This window comes from Oryx dammah, unplaced genomic scaffold, assembly GCF_014754425.2.
Source record: "Oryx dammah isolate SB20612 unplaced genomic scaffold, SCBI_Odam_1.1 HiC_scaffold_11193, whole genome shotgun sequence".
Taxonomy (NCBI): domain Eukaryota; kingdom Metazoa; phylum Chordata; class Mammalia; order Artiodactyla; family Bovidae; genus Oryx; species Oryx dammah.
In genome coordinates, this window is record NW_024080586.1 from 709 (window position 1) to 18,415 (window position 17,707).

General features: G+C 42.2%; 1 protein-coding gene across 1 annotated transcript; it reads right to left on the reverse strand.

The window, feature by feature from the left end:
• Positions 1-232: 232 nt before the first annotated feature.
• On the reverse strand, positions 233-16,192 carry SYAP1 (synapse associated protein 1). Its single transcript, XM_040236492.1, has 9 exons — positions 15,832-16,192; positions 11,042-11,160; positions 10,150-10,216; positions 8,579-8,652; positions 6,903-7,042; positions 4,474-4,622; positions 2,932-2,990; positions 2,369-2,516; positions 233-1,194 (listed from the first exon to the last, which is right to left on the reverse strand). Exons 1-9 carry the CDS (start codon positions 16,022-16,024, stop codon positions 1,067-1,069), a joined length of 1,077 nt encoding a protein of 358 aa, XP_040092426.1. The 5' UTR covers positions 16,025-16,192; the 3' UTR covers positions 233-1,066.
• Positions 16,193-17,707: the final 1,515 nt, after the last annotated feature.

A 17,707-nucleotide genomic window follows, 5' to 3' on the forward strand; every position in this document is an offset into this window, starting at 1 on the left:
TATAAATAAGTACATGTTTCTTATAAGAACTGCGTTAATTCTCCTCCCCTTTATGAAATAAAGGCTTTCTGAAAAACCTGAAAGGTTCAGGAAGCAAACACTGTGGAGTGTTCTGGTATTCAGCCATCTGTCCTTTTCAAGTAACCACATTCTGTGAACAGTCCTGCTAGTAGAGCAGAATCCAGGCAGGATTGGTCAATAAAGTTCCAAAAGTTGTACTCAGAGAACACAATTTTATAAAGACTGACCCTTTAATTAAGACAAAAAAGCAAAAACATGTATTATATGTGGAGACGATTTAAACAACATGAGACTTTAAGGTGAAGGGGCTTCTGACAGTCATTGATACTTAAAGGATGAAAGACCCTGCTTTCTACAAAAACCATGATGTGAAATTTAGGAAACTGTTATTAAATGTGGCATAGATTTTTTTTTAAAAAAGGCCCCAAAGAAAAACAAATATTTTTACACAGTATTTCTCAGTGTCAAACTGTGTGATGCTTAGTCATTATAATCAACATAATTATTTTATCTTTTGGCTTCCAGATGGAATTTTAGAAAATATCTGCAAGAAAATAGTTCAGAAAGTGCTTCCTCTCAAGTTCTTTGGTACAATTTGGTCATTTTGATAGTTATTAATCCATTAAGTACTTTAACATATATGTATCAACAAAAATGCAAGAAGTACAAATGTTTAGAAAACCACAATTAAAGAATATATTATATTTTTGACCTCACAGAAAACTGCACTCTAAGATTTTGTGTTTCTGAAACATGTCTGTACTGACTGCCAGAAAGATGTCTGTACTGACTATAAGAACATCTCTAACTAGATTTATATTAAAGGAACATTACCTAAAATATCCCTTTTTGATTATTAGAATAAATGTCCTTGTCCTGTTTTTTTTAAGTAGAAGAGGCAAGTTTCAGCTTGAAAAGAGAAGAATTTTGAATTTAATAAAGTTATATTCCTTTGCGCCTGCTGATTCAGTGAGTCTCAACATCTAGAATTTAATGTCAGTTATAGCATGTTAAGGTTTATTCTTTTATTTCAGGAGACAGACAGTTAATTTTCCTCCTTCAGCATTTCCTCTATTTCCTTATCCCAGTTTTCATCTCGTTTCTCTGATTCTGCCACCACTTCATATTCCTGAAGTTCTTGTTGTAGTTCTTTCTCCCAATCTACAGAATCCTCTAAAAGAAACAAATGAGAAAAAAAAGATTCTGAACTCATCATGGTGGTCTGAACAATGCAGTCCACTATACTTACGTGTGTTAAGTCCTAACCACAGACATATTTACTGTCTCAGGCTTTGTTCAGCACTGTGTATGCTAAGAAACTGAACAGGTTTTAGCTGTGACTGAAGAGAAATATGGTAAGAAAGATACATTTATTAAATGCAGAAGCAAAGGTATCAGATGTTGTCAGTAAATTTTGCGTGTTATTTTCCTTCACCTAGGCCTCTGATTTTCTATTTAAATAGATAATTGATAATTAATATTGGCAGCAAAAACAGCTAATGTTTCTAGAGCACTCACTCAGCCAGGTGAGGGCTAAGTGCTCTCTGCATATCACTCTTTAACCTTCAGAACAATCCGTGGACTAGAGACACAGTTATACACATTTGACAGATGGGGAAGTGGAGGTTTAGAGGTTAAGTGACTTGTCCAAGATCACAGAGCATGACAGTGACAGACATACAGATAGAACCTGAGCTACAGGTGGTTCACCTCTGGGAGGCCAGCTTTATCACCAGTACTTTCTGCACAACGGTGGGAATAGCTGTCTTCCCCAATAGTAAGTCTCTGAAAGCTTCATGAATGATGAAGCCTTTGTTTGTCACCCAACAAGAAGCCAGCAATCTGTCCTGATGTGCCAAAGAAAGCAGCCCCATCATCTGCACTTTTTTCCTACATCACCTTAAATTAATTTGGTTTTTAAAAGGCAGCCTGCTTCTTCCCAGAAGTGATGTGCTCGTGGCGCACAGCAGCTGGAAAAAGAGTCTTAAACCTACAGTATAAACTCCAGCAGGATGCAGCTTTGAAAGCAGAAGGCTGGAGGGCAGCATCTCCACAGGAAGGGCTGGCTTTGGTGCCCACTCCTGGCCATTTATGCTTAGGGCTGAGATGCCTCAGAAGAGTCACTTAACCTCTGTGGTCTGTTTCTCCTTTTTACACTTCTGTGCTTAGGGCAGAGGAATGGGAAGTCTGGTCATGTGTACCAGAATCCACCTTCTAGTGTGGAACACAGAGCAGTTTTGATGCAAAAGTTACAACCTAGTTTTGTATATCTGCTCCAAAATACCAAAATTTTCTAAGGTCAACTTTGGCACTGGGGATGAGAACAGTGTTGTCGTTGGCTTTGTACCTTCCAGTGCGACTGTCCCCTCCTCTTTTTTGTCCAGCACCAGTTGCTCCATTTCCTTCCTCAGATCCTCCTGATCTAAGTTACAGGAATCGAAGGCATCACTGACAAACTCAGAAACACATGGGCTGGTAGAAATCTCCTCTTCGTCCTGAAAGGCAATACATGAGCCCTGAAAATGGCTTTTGAAGTGACATAGAGATTAGAGCTCGAGTTTAGTCATCTAACAACTTACTGCAGGCTCACTTTCATTCCCCTCCTCCACTAGTTGGATGGTCGCTGTGCTCTAACTCCTAACCTGCACACTGGCTTGCTGACCACAGGAGTGACCACCTGAGTCTCTCCACTTACTCACGGTTTGGAACACTCCAATCATTCTGTCTAGTCATAGAGGATTGCCTCAGGTCTCAGCTGTAGGTCTTTTACCCTTCATATACCAGATCCCTCTTCTTCAGAACAGATAACACCCGTATGCATAAGCAGTTTTGAAATGGTATCTGAGCTAGTTGACAGAGTTACTTCATTTCCAGACATTAACTACTAGGTAAAATGTAAGACTGTATTACCTCTTGAGTTTTAAGCTGAGATTTGATTACGACAGGTGGTGTTTTGGGCCGTACTGCCTCTAAGAAGTGAGAAGAAGAGAGTCAAGAATTGCTTGATTTAATTCTGAATACATATGACGATAACAACTAAATTATTCATGAGCATGATGATACTAAGTAATTTTCAGAAATGAGTTTTTAATGTTATGCTTTTTGTTTTTCTGTAATTATCATAGGAACCACCCAGATGAAACCATCTCAATCTCTTTCTTTCGGGGATATTTTTACTATATATCATCATATTCTAATACCCCTTATGTAAGGTTTCCAGCAGGAAACAAATTTTGATTATTAGCAAAATGCATTGAAGAATAATTCTGCTCTTTCAAAATAATGAGAATTAAGTTTTTCTTTTGTCACAAATGCTAGAAAGCACAAAGTATCAATAAAATGTAACACTCAGTCACAGCAGCCCTCCTGTTATGCCCATTTTGATACACACAGTTTTGGGTAAAATGGCATTTTCCAATAAAGTTAATAAAGAAGAAATACTGAAGTATGAGAGACAACTGGGATTCATATTAACATCTACATGCAAAGCACCAAATGTTCTTGTGAGAGCAACTTCATTACGTTTCCTGACCCTAAATGCAGTTGTCAGGTGCCTTCCTAGTGGTCCATACAACCGGTGCCTTAGGATGCACTTTTATATAATCATTTAAAATTCCAGGTATGGATAAGTCTCCAGCTGTAACAGGTACCTATACAAAGCAGGTGTTCGTTAAACATTAAAAATATGTCACAAGATACATATCTTATTTTAATAATTATTACAGGTATTAAATCAGGGGTCCCCAACCTCTGGCCCATGGACTGGCACCTTCTGTCAGAGCAGCAGCAGCATCAGATTAGAAATAAAGTGCAGAATAAGTGTAATGCGCTTGAAACATCCTGAAACCATCCCATCCCGTCTCCAGTCCTGGGGAAGAATTGTCTCCCACGAAACCGGTCCCTGGTGCCAAAAAGGTTGGGGACCACTTTTGAAATCATTGCTGATATTATAAACCACTTTCCCCAACAACCAGGGTAAAACTGTCACAATAATGAAGAGTCACATGTGTCACTGACTGAGGTCTGGTTCCAGGCTGGCTGGTTGAGCTCAGCTCTACAGACCAGAGAAGGGGACATGACCAGGCTGAATGGAAGACTGAGAACCAAAGGAAAGTGGGGAACTGAGTCAGCGGAGAACAGAAAGCATGAGAAGGGCACGGAGAGAGATGGGAAGATGACTGGTGATGGAGGGAGAAATAGAAAGGAAGAAATAAAAAACCTGAAGAATGAGAAAAAGCAAAGTAAACGAAAACGGAGGGAAGACAAGTGGGCAGGGTCAGGGAGAGGGCAACAAGAGAAGAATGAATATCTTCTCTGGAAGGAAAAGGATTTTCCCTAAGATAATGATGACATTTCTGGCATGTGCACAATGACAGGATCATGAGAATCTGAGTATTTTTAAAGGAACATTTGTGACATTTGCCCCGCAGAGCAAAGCCTTCTTGAATATACCTGTCAGCGGCAACTCATTCTGTCTGCCGTGGTTCTTCTCCTCCTTCTCAGCAGCCTGCTGCTGGGCTGCCAGGGCTGTGAGCTGGGCCGACTGCTTAATTAGGGAGACGCGGTAGAAGTAGTTCCTCCAAAACACGTCTTCCTTCACACTTTCAAAGACAAACAACAACACACTTGAGAATGCACACAAACATGTGTGCAGGGCTTATCTGTTCCAGGGGACATTGGAATACGTGGTTTTTACAGTTTCGAATCGGAATAAGGCTCAAAGGAAATTCTCACTTGCTTTCGAATTGAGAGCTGAGTAATAGGATAAAAAGAAAACTATCTTCTCCACAGCAGCGAAGTTTATAATGCACCAATGAATCCTCAGTGTTTCTTGGTATTTTAAAGATACTGACACTGCCCTCAGCAGAGGGAAGTGGGGGACTGCTGTCAAAGTACCATGAGCAGCCTGGGAGACTGGAAGTACAGCAGGTCCCCACCAATTATCTGCTGTTTACCAAAGGATTAAATGCTTTCAAGTAGTGAGAATAAAGGATTGTGGGTGTTGTTCCTTATGAGAGGACATGTTTGGCAGCTTGCATATAACTAGCAATCAGCGACAGTAATAAAGCAGTGACGACTGATAAAAAGACTGAAGTGCAGTTCAACCTGAGAACTCTCAGTGGGTCTCAAACCTGGCTGGACACTTGCCACCTGGGGTGAGGTGTCGGCACCCAAGAAGGGCAAGGTGAGTACCCACGTGGTGGTGGCCTGGAATGGCGAGTGACAGCCTAAGCAGGGACAGGAGGGTGTCTAAGCTGGGGAGGTGGTGGTGATAAAGGAAGATTGGTCACTCACAAGAGGATTGACTGCTTAAATAAATATACTAAGGATAGTGGAAACTGGGTTTCTCACCATCAGAAAAGGGAGTTACAATCATGGAAAGGGAAAATTCTAGAATGATCCTTGCCGTGAAGTATCACTGACCATATGGTTTTTATTCGATAGAGATGCAAACAAGTGCATCTGTGTGTATATGAGCATACTAGCTCTTCCACTGAGTGGGCCAAGGAGTAGTGACACCCCAATAACAAAGAGCATGCCTAATGCACACCACTTTCCACTAAAAGGAACCAGAACCGCTGGGACAAATGGCCAATTCCAGGGTTACAACAGGGGAAGTACAAGGTGAGCCTAGAGGACTATCTCATACTAGAAAGGAAGGACTCAATGAATGAAAGGATGAGTTAAAAAGACATAGAAGCCAGCTTGAATGGGCTTCCCCTGGCAAATAGGTGACGATTTGAGCATCAAAACAAATAATGATAGCAATGGATTATAACCATTGCATAAAACAGGACCTTGAGTCCATACAGATATACATAAATATATGAATACATGGAAAATTTGAGGAGGAATGACATATTTACAGAGTTTCAAAGTACCTCCTCAGAAAATAGTTATTAATTCCAAAGAGGGAAGGAGTAACTTTATAGTCAAGAAGGCTGGCAGACACCACCTTCATCAAGTGGCAGAGACTAAGAGTCGCAGTCCCTGCACTCAGGGACAGCTGGAGCAGCTGAGAACAGGGGCTCCTGGCTGTACTGAAGCCACGGGGCTCAGGCTCGACCCACTGTTCCATCTACAGCCAGCCCAGGCTGAGGAGTCTGCTCACGGATACTGAGCTGCCCCGCCTCAATGGCCCAGGGGAACACACAGCCCCAAAGAATGGGTAAGAGAAGCCTCCAGCATGAACCACAGAACCCAAAGTCAAGATGCAGAGAAGGCAGAGTGAGAAGGGTATCTTAAGAAAGCCAGACTTTATGTCCTTATAGAACAGGAAGATAACCCCATCACACAAGAAGAGAGAGGCATAAAACAGGAACATTCAGCGAACACCAAAGACCACTGACGTTAAAAATGGGACAGATTCAAAAGAAGGTAGAAAAGGTGAGGAAGAACTCATGGTGGCAGAGGAGAAGGGAGGGGGCCTCTGTCGATCGCCACACCACAGAAGACACGATACACGTGCTGGAGCTTAAGGGACGAGCAGGGATTTGGTGAGGGAGAAGCCTTGGATGGGAAGAGAAAGAGGCCACTGCCACAGAGGAGCCCGAGTGGAGAAAAGGCAGCACCATGTTCTCATGTACCTTGGGGATCTTGGTTTTATTCAGGAGGGTGCAGGTGCACGTGTGTTTTTCATAGGAAAATTCTTTCTACCATCTAACTGGGGATAAAAGAGGACATCTCATTTGTACTCCAAAATTCCCCAAAAGTCCACCCTGAGTTTTGATTCTATGGCACCCTGTGTGTGGGGGGTGGGGGTGGGGGTGGGTGGGTACTGCTGAAGAGCCGTAGAGCCCGTTTTCATGAAGAATGTCTGAGAACATCCTGGCCCCCAGCCCATGCCTCTTTCCTATCAGGCTTGAGAGCCCAATGCTTACAGTTTAGGAACAAGGTCAAATCTCATCCTGCTCAGGAGCTCGTCCTCTTGGAGCATGACCAGTGCGACGGGGTACATCTGATCAAAGTCAAAGTTAAACTGCACCCCGGCTGGAGGGTCACGAAGGAAGTTCCTCTTGTCCTTGAATAAAAAGAGGAAAAACATGGGGGAAACCATAGACTGCAATGAATAGGTAACAATGCATCAATGATATGATACATTAAATTCCCTAAATGCTTCAGCCACCAAGTGCAATGAGCTGTCATTAATTTGTCTGCCTTAGAGAGAGTGGAGAAGGATCAATCCTTTCATATATTTTTTAATAGTTTCAACTGGAGAGAGCGTTATGGGAGGTCAGGAAATTCAACCTGTTGAATTTGTTGAAATTACATAATGGAAAAAGACTTCTGTTTTGGTATATGAAAACTAGTATAAAAGAACCCAAAGTTGGAGTCAGCTAAACATGGTGGTCTTATCGGAGAAGTAAAACCCATGACCCAAGTCATTTCTCAAGTGTGCACAAACCGCACTTTAGTCCCATACCTTCTGATGGAATGTGCGAGCCCACGCTCTGCCTGAAATCTCTGTTAAGCTCTGAAGGTCAGTCCCTGCACTGAGGGCATGAGAATGCAACGGTGGCTGAGACAGACACAGAGCAGCTTCTCCGCAGAGAGTGCCAGGCATGAAAAGGCTTGTTGTTGGTTCACTTGGGGAACCTTGGCTGAGCACGTGCTAGGGCCAGGGCCCCCACCCGACATTCCAAATCTCCCTCTTCCGGGGAGAAGCAAGTAGATGTGTGATGTCAATGTCAAGTTTGACTGTAAGGTGGTCATCAAAATACATGGTGTCCACAGTGAGCTTGGAATTGGATCCTCAGACCTTTAGGGATTTACTAATGGGAAGGAAAAAAAATGCCCTGGGGCAGTGGAAGGGAAAGCCCAGCTCTACATTTGTTTTCTAGACCAAGGTTCCCTTTACGACTTTGATTTTTAAAAAAAAGCAGGTTAAAAATAAAGCTTGAAAATCACTGATATAGTGAAAGCCTTATGCTGGGTGCTGAGGACAGAGCTCAAAGCCAGCTTCTGCTGAGAGTTCATAGCCCAGGAGAGACAAAGATAAGGAGTAAAGGTCCCATCTGAGAGTATTGGTCTCCATACCTGCCCAGTGGTGATAAAAGCCCCTACTTACCTCACAGACAAACCAGGAGGCTCAAAAGAGATAATGTGTGAGAAAGTACTTCCTGAAACTGTCAGGTGCTACATGATTCTTAGGTGGTAACACTCTAATATTTTGGGGGCAGCATATGGAGTTTTATTTCTTTCAATTTCAGTTTCAGAGAGAGATATATAGTAGTTAAAGAGCAAATTTAGAATATGATCATTTCATTCGGAAGAATTAGAATGCTATCTAGAAACTTCTTAATAGCACATCTCAAAAGACTGTCTTAAAAAAAAGATTGTCTTAATAAAAAAAATCCTTTTAAGGCTGAAAGAATTATTTTGTGAAATAGACTAGAAAAGCAAATTTAAAGACATTGAAAAAATAGTGAAAGTTGAGGTGTACATTCCTAACATTTCAAAATATTAAAAAAAATTGTACAGAAGAAAAACATTCTGCTAAGGGTGAAGTCATGATAGAAAGAAAGTATTTCGGTACAAGGTATGACAAGATACTTACAGCTGACAGGGCCAAGATTTGTTGTTGAATTGTCTCTTCATCATTACTATCAACCCATGGTGGCACTGCAACTTCTAAAAGGTTTTTAACGGCAAAGAAATAAAAACAGGTTACAAGGGTTACATTGTGACACCAGAAACTAACACAACATTGTAAAGCAACTATACTACAATTAAAAAAGGTGGGGAGGGGGATACACTGCCATCTGTGGCTTGAAAAAATGAGAAAGTTTCCACATAACCATTTAGGCAATTTACTAATAAGTTCCAAATACGAACAATCATTTTAATCCTCAGAGTTAATGTATGAATCTTATGCACATATGCATTTGGTAAAAAACGGACTTGCATCATACAATGGAAAAGTTGAACAATGTCTTGACTAGGTGACCAAAATCAGCATCACCCAGGAGAGAGAGATGGCCACTGCAGGCCTCCAGATGTGATCTGAGAAGGATTCACCATGTAGGTAGTCTTCTGGCCAAGCATGCATAATCTGAATCTGATCATGAGGAAATAACAGACCAAGCTCAGATGAGGAACGGTCTATTTTAAAAGAAGGAGCACAACAAAAAGTACAGTACTGTATCCAAGACTGGATGCTGTACTGAGGGGGAAAAATGTATAAAGGATGTTACTGGGTCAAGTGGCAAAATTAGACTATGAATATTATATCAATGTTACATTTCCTAAAGCTGGTAACTGTACCACTGGTGATTATATAAGAGAATATCCCTAATTTTTAGGAAATGCATACTGAATGGAACAGAAAAATAAAAGTGAACCTGCCTCCAAACCTTTCACTCCCAATCCATCCAGAGTTCCCATCTCAGAGGCACCAACTAGCCCTGAGCCAGGGTCAACTTTACTGCTTCCCATGAACCACCAGGTCACACTGCCCTGTACAGCAGTTGACTTGTCCCAAGGAGCCGCTTTCCAGTTTTGGGTAGCTGGGGGCAACAATGCCTGACGGGAACTCAGCACAGGACTAACTAGTTCTTTTTGAATTTGTGGTACTGCTCAAACCAACTGAAGTATTTTACACTACTTTTGCCAAATTCAAAGATATGAGACCAGTTTTGTGTCTGAAAACCACTAAACAGTAAAAGCAGGCATTCTGAGATCCTGCAACTGCAAACATTTAAACAAATATTTGTCAGTAAAGAAATGTGTTGAGTAAGTTCTCCAACACCCTGTGATTTTTCACAGCTCTCTGTCACTTCCCTGGAAAGCCCTTCCTTTTTTGCAGGAAGGGAGCCAACATTTGCTACGTGCCCGCTAGGTATACATCAGAGACTCTGCTGGACATGTGAGAAAGTGAAAAAGAAAAGCCCACTCTCTCTCCTTCAGAGCCAGCTCCCCAGAAGGGTTACCTCACCCACGTCCTAGCCACGGGGAGAGATTTCCTTCAAGTCCTGAAGGCTTGTCCCCACTAGTCCTTGTGCTGCCTGAAAGATGGGGGCCTCACTTGGACATTTTTGTAATCTCATAGCCTTAGTGGGATGTCAAGCACAGAAGCAGTGTTCAGTAAATTTGGTAGGCAAGTAAGTCACGTATAAACCTATACCATACCTGACTTTTTTGTATTCTGCTCCTCAACAAATTTTTTCTGTTCCTTATGAAAATCTCCTATAATTGTCTGTTAAAAAATACACAGAGTTAAATTACTTTTAAAAAGCTTATTATTAGATAAGAATTACACTTGAGATTTGTGAAGTTCATTTGGGACATCTTATTCATTTTCCTCAAATAACGAGACAAAAAAGTGGTATGTCTTCCCTTCCCCAATAAGAGGGAATCTTCAACATTTCTGACCTCTAAGTGTTCAACTGCCTTTATGATAGACGATCTTTTCAAATGCAAAAATAAAAGGATTTAAAGACAATTTTTATGTTATTCTATAAAACAATAAAAGACAGGTCAAATCTCATTCTAACAAATAGTACACACAATGAAAATATCCAAGTAACAATCTATCTTAAGTTTAACTGATGACCTCCTTAGTTCAGTTAGCAACAGAAATGCAATTCCCTAGGCCTGTACCCTACTATTGCAAAAAATGAACAAATTCACTCCCTAGAGTCTTAAAAGGGTTGTTCCTATTGGCTCAGGACTTTTAAAATGATTCAACTGAATGAACTCAAATGATTCAAAGGCATAAATGTATTCTGAAATGGTTATAGTTGAAAATTAAACTCACAATATGAAAAGCTTAGTATTATCCAAAAGCATCAATGTATTTTAGAATATATTAAAATAAAAACAAAGGTTATTTAAATCAGGTAACTTAATAGTTACTTATTATACAAAAAGGAGAGGGGAAAGGGAAAAAAAACAAGAATCTCAACATTTTTATCAGAATATGATACCCTATTTGGGTTAACAAAGTTCATAAAAAGGGATGATTACATTAGCTGCTAATGAATTTCATAAACTTATATTTCCAAAAGATATTTAAATGTACCTTATCAATGATGTCATCTATCTTTCCTTCTTCTACTGATTTCTTTATTGTTTGTGCTGTTTCAGCAACTGATTCAGTTATTTTTTTTGTAGCAGCGGTTGCAAAGTTAAACAGATAGTCTGTAAAGAATAAAAGAGAGTCTATGCTCCATTCAAGTATGATGGTTATTATATTTGTAAATTTCTCCCTTAAATAGTGCTTGTAAGACTAAAACCGCAAGACACGTTTCTTGTTAACTGGGACTTAAAACTTAAGGAGTGAGAAGCACCAATAGTACTCTACCTTCTCAGTGGACAGGCCATGACACTGGGCCTTTAATTCACTGCTTTTAAAGACTGTTAGCATGCTCCTCAGTTCACCCCAGCAGCTGTTCAAAATTATCTTGCCCTTCTCCGCCTCTAGTTCTAATTTATCTCAGAGGCAAGTAATCTCCTTTCCTACTTTACAATAAGATCAAGGTTCCTTCTTACTTTCTTTCCTTTCTAGACCCTAAGTATCCCATCTTAATTTTCTCCTTTCCTCTTGTTCAAAAAAAGAAGAAAAAAAGCCCCTCCTCTTCCTAGATCAACTCATCCCATGATAAATCTGGGGGAGTTTTTAATAGAAATCTCGGCAAGGCCTAATGTAAATACTCTTCACTAATAATAATGAGCAAATATGTAGAAAGAAATTCAAATTGGAACATACAAACTTCACAAGACAAAACGAAAACACAAAATTAACTTTTCTAAAGACCTGAAAACACATTTCTTATCAGGGCTCTTTTTGCACTACAATGTAAAGGTGTACTTGTAGATAAATAACATTTTGAAGTTCACATTCTACAGAATTTGGGCTGCAGGAAGCGACCTCGGGAAGGTCGTGGTGGGGGATGCTCCCAGGCAACTGGCTGTCAAATTTCATCTCACAGAAAATGCTCCAAAATCTAGGGCAGTCTTCCTCTGTGACACGCACCTGCTGAGAGGGCAGGTGGGCTGACTCACAACACTGGCAGGGAGAAGACCCTGATAAAAACCCCCCAGGGAGCCCAGCACACCTGATTAAATTCTCACCCTGTGGCTGGTACCATGGAAAATCAAGTGACATCTCGCCCACTTACCACCTCCTTTACCACTAAACAGTCTCCCTTTTCTCACTGTATCTGGGGGTGTTCATCTGTTCCCGGTATTAACACCCATTGTGACTATACCTCAGGACACTCCTTGTCCCGGGTCTCTTTCTCTCTCACCATTCTCCCCCTTCATATGACCACAAGAAATTCTTCAGGATCTCCAAGGAAGCACCAAATGTGTCATTTCTTGGTTTGAAACACTTTTATCGGCCACCCTCCCTTTACCCAGCTAACTCTACACATCCTGTGAACCTCCACTTACACATCACTTCTCAGCAAGTGGACCCTGGTCCTTGGCCAGCATAGGTGTCCCCAAGAGGTGTTCCCTCACTACCTGTGTTGCCAGATCAACAATATCCATGACACTATATCCATTACGTGGTGAATGTGTCCTTTCAGCTAGACTAAGCCCCACTGGGGCAGAGACTGAGGTTGTTTGACTCAGTGTATCCCCAGAAAGTGACCAGCAAGTCCTTGCTGAGTGCATGAAAGGGGAGTGACTAAATGCTGAGCTTTAGGGGGATCCCTGATTTCCTTTTGGCTATGACTAGCTTATTTACCCAGAGTAGTATGCTAAAATGAGAATACAGCCACATTACTTTGTAAAAATATTCTCTGCAGATAGACAAATCCAAACTTCTAAAAGAGCAGGTTCCCTTTAAGATTTTCTCAAGAATACCTTTTGAATTATTGATAGATTTGTCATTTGGGGCTCTTTTTTTGATCTTGGTTCCCTGACCAGGGATGAAACCCATACCCCTTGCATTAGAAATGCAGAGTCTTAACCACTGGACTGCCAGGGAAGTCCCGAGGATGCACAGTTCTTGCCCTCAAAGGATGTCTATTGATAAGTAAACCAACAAAGAAAGATTGAAAGACAACAAGAGGAGCGAGATTATTCATTAAACAGAGGCTCTCCAAAAGGGAGGGATGTCTCCCAAGAGTTAATTACTGAGAGGTCTGGATTCCTAAGTCACAAGCGGGGGCAGTGGGAGACAGGACAAGAGATTCTCAGGAGAGATGCTCACGAAGACAAGAAGTCCGGAATTGTGCAGAGACTGGCTGACACCAAGTTAAAGACAGAAAAACTGAGACGCAGATAAGAGTTAACAGGAAGTAACAAGAGTACTCTGATGCTGGGAGGGATTGGGGGCAGGAGGAGAAGGGAATGACAGAGGATGAGATGGCTGGATGGATGTGAGTTTGAGTGAACTCTGGGAGTTGGTGATGGACAGGGAGGCCTGGCGTGCTGCAATTCATGGGGTCACAGAGAGTTGGACACGACTGAGCGACTGAACTGAACAAGAGTACAATGTCCATTTCAGGGACTTAGGCACAGGAGGGGGTCTGAACTAAAGCGGCGACCAAAGAAAAGATAGTCTAAGTAAAATGTCTGCAAGTGAATAGACACAGCAACTTTCTAGAAAGAGGGGGCAGATCACTAATATCTTATCTTCATTTTCATCATGTCACAAGCATCCCAGGAAGAGTAGGTATAATTAGCCCAGTTTACACATAGGAAAGCTGAGGCACAGAAGATAAATGATTTGTCCATGAAGATGGGGAAGACCTTGTTGCCTAGCCAATAGCCTATCCTCTTCCTCCTTGCCAAAGAAACTACAGTTCTGGTGGGTGCTCATGAAACCTGGGGGTGGTCTTGATCCTCTCTGTTAAAGCCTGTTTGTTGGACTTACTGTGATTTGCAAATGACATCACAATAAAGGCAGTAAGAAGTACAAGGAACTCAAACACAGGCTACCTGCCTCTAAATGGCAAGCTGGTGCCCCAAAGAAACTAATCTACTCAGTGGGAGTCAGGCACAGAGATGTTTAAAGTTTTCAAAACAAAGATGGGGTTTTTTTTAAAAGAATATACCTCTTAGGATCACTATGTAAAATAAAAAATATTTGATTGTCTCTCATCTTTTTGAGGGGTTGTATACAAACTAGGACCTTTACATCTTTTTAAAATCAAATGACTTCCCTGGTGGTCCAGTGGTTAAGACCCCTGCAGTGGTCTATCCTAGGTCAGGGAAGTAAGATCCCACAATGCCGCATCACTTGGCCAAAAAATAAACAAACAAACTTCAGAGCCAAATGAGCTCTAATGTATTTGGAAACTTTGCATTCACAATGTGTGTGTGGGCAGGGAAGTCCTTCATCTAAACCTTAGCCTCCTAAACCTAAAGAAAGTCTGGTGAGGAAAGAAAGAGATGGCAGTATTTAGTTTCAAAGTTTTCATATTGAAAACATACTTACTAAAAATATTTGGAAGTCTTTATTACTAAATATAAACATGAAGCTTCAATAAAGCCCTGAGTTTTAAGAAGTCACTTTTGATACTCTTCTGAAGATAAATGAAATTGGTTTTCTATGTTCTACTGAATCAAGGAAACAAACACACACAGCCTTTCCTAATGTGGTCCCACTTTTATTTATCCCAGCTACTAACATAGCCTCTCTGCTCTAGTCAAATTCATTTTCTCACATCTCTCAAATATTCCAAGCTCATTTTTTCCCCAATTTTCCACAGAGGAAATAGTTGTTCCCTCTTAAGTGATTTCATTGCACAGCACTTAGTTTTATTTTTCTTGTGCACTGTTTAGAGGCTTGGGGCTGAAATTGTGTACAGCCACGATGTGAGATGATGCCTGTTCTCCCTGCCACTCCACCCCACAGTAAACTTTTTGAACGTTAGAGCCTTTCCTATTCAAATGTGTGTTTCTCCACTCTCAGGCTCCAGCCTGCCCTATGCTCTTGCCTTTCAGTATCTTGAACTAAATCCTTTAAAACTGTTTTGCTAAAATTCTTATCTCTCATTTCTAGTATTGTCTGTTTTAGGGCCACCTTCTCAAAGACATTTTGATTATTTAAGCCTGCCAAGGTCTTTCCAGGAGCAAAATTACTACAGCTTGTGTTTATTTTGCATGTTTATTACTTATACCCTCCTCCTGAACTAGACTGGAAGCTGGGAAAGAGTGTGGATTTTGAAATAGACAGTCCCAGATTCAAATTTCACTTCTACCATTTACATATCAGCCTAACTTTGGGCCACTAACTCTGAGCTCCTTCTCCCAGCTCACTGGGGTGTTTTAACAGATGAGACATCGTTCACAAAACATCTAGTGCTGAAACTTGGAACACAGACAATAGTTGCCAATTAATTACTTTTCCACCTTAAGGAAAAATGTCCAGCTGCACCTAAAAGGACAGAGCCTACTTGTCACAGGCCTTTAGTAACTCTTCCTCAATTTAACTGGGACGACACATTCTGATTTAAGGGCAAAAAGCTCCTCAACGTCCCCTGTCCACTCTAGCTGGGAGGCCGTGGAGGTGAAAGTTGGCGAGTTCAATAAAAAAGATTCCCCGTCAAACCTAAAGATGTCGGGCCCCATTGCTTTATTGCGCCTCTGCTCTCAGTGTTGACACACTGCAAAGAGTGACATGTCACTAGCCACTAGGGACTTCAGGCACAGGGTTCGACTACTAGATGAGGCTTCGGTCTTGCCCAGATCCTCACCAACCTCTCCGGTCCTGCGAGGACCGACCGACCGACAGAGACACCTTCCTCTCCCCCCCCCCCTCCCCGCCACACTCCCAATCACTGGTGGTCCACACCCAGGGGCGGCAGGAGGGATGCGGGCGCTCTCCGAAACCCTGTGGTCCCAGGGGAGACTCACTGCCGAGGCCCTTAGCCTGATGAAGGAGCTCCTGGTTCCTGGCTAGCTGTGGCTCCCCCTCTGCTGACTCCGCAACCGCCTCGGAGCACTGATCGGGTGGAGCGTGTCCCCTGGGCTGTCCGTCTCCCTGGGACTGCCGGCCACCCGCCGCCGGCTGCTCCAAGCCAAACCAGCTGCTCAAACCCCGGAACATCCCGTCAGCGGGGCCGCCACCGCGGTCCGGGTCACGGGAGACCCTTGAAGGTGCCGCCTACTCTCAATTCCACAAGAAGTATCTCCCAGGAAGATAGCAGGAAGGACGACCCGGAGCCGCGGCTCCGTCCGTCGCCCCGCCTACACGGCAACTCCGCCACCGCCGCGTTGGCGTCACTTCCGGACAAAGGCCCCGCCCTCCCCTTATTTCGTAACTCGGTGACGCGCGTGGAAACCGGACAAAGGGTTTTCCCCACGTCGCCTAACCCCGCCCCTTTTCCTCCGCCCCTGGGATTTTGTAGTTCCTGATGTAGGGTAGTAAACAGTGTCTTTGTCACTCAGAGCAGCTTGGCTGGTGACTTAGCCTCGACTTTTCAGGTTCAGCTGGGCTGGCCCCTTGAAAATGGATATCTTTAAGCTCTTCCTGAGTGAGTGAGTGAAAGTCTCGTAGTCGTGTCCGACTCTTTGCGACCCCATGGACTGTATAGTCCATGGAATTCTCCAGGCCAGAATACTGGGATGGGTAACCTTTCCCTACTCCCAGGGGATCAAACCCAGGTCTCCCGCATTGCAGGCGGATTCTTTACCAGCTGAGCCACGAGGGGAGCCCAAGAGTATTGGAATGGATCTTCCCAACCCAGGAATCGAACTTGGTCTCATTCATTGCAGGCGGATTCTACCAAGTGAAATATCAGGGAAGCCCTAAGCTCTTCCTGAGTCCACATCAAACCTAGCTCAGGATGGAGAAAACTATTATAGGACACGTCAGGATCCTATAATAGGGGCAGAATCTAGGCTGTGAGAAACCACAGGAGACAACCTCATTTTTTCAAATAAATTGAAAGGAGACTCTATAGATTAAGAATGGCTTAAGAGAGGGCCCATGGCAACTTGTGGATTTTATTTAGATCCTCAAATACAATGGTGAAAACTTTTTGACATAAGAATTGGAAATCTGGGCACTGCTTAGTTTATGAGATTAAGAAACTAAGTTCAAAAAATTCTTATTGTGGTTGTTCTTCTAGTCACTAAGTCATGTCCAGCTGTTTTGCAACCCTATGGACTATAGCCTGCCAGGCTCCTCTGTCCATGCGATTCCCAGGCAAGAATAGTGGAGTGGGTTGCCACTTCCTTCTCCAGGGGATCTTATTGACCCAGGGATCAAACCCACGTTCCCTGCATTGGCAGGCAGATGCTTTACCACTGAATCACCAGGGAAGCCCCTAATTGTGGTAGATAAACATAAAATTTACCATTGTAACCAGTTTTTAAGTGTACAATTAAATAGTATTAACTACATACACATTGTTGTGGAACCAGTCTGCACAATTCTTCTGTTGCAAAACTGAAATTCTTTACCCACTAAACATCAACCCCATCTCCCTTTCCCCTAGTCCCCGGTAATAAAGCTACTTTCTGTCTCTGATTTTTTATTACTCCAGTAACTTCATGTAAGTGGAATTATACCACAACTGCCTTTGTGACTGGTTCATTTCATTGAGCAAATGTGCCTGAGGTTCATCCATGTTGTAGCATGTGTTAGAATTTCCTTAATATTCTGGCTTAAAAGGCTACTTTGAATACTCCTTGATATAAATTGTAGCAATATTTTTTTGACCTGTCTTCTAAGGCAAAGAAAACAAAAGCAAAAATAAACAAATGGGACCTAATTAAACTTAAAAGC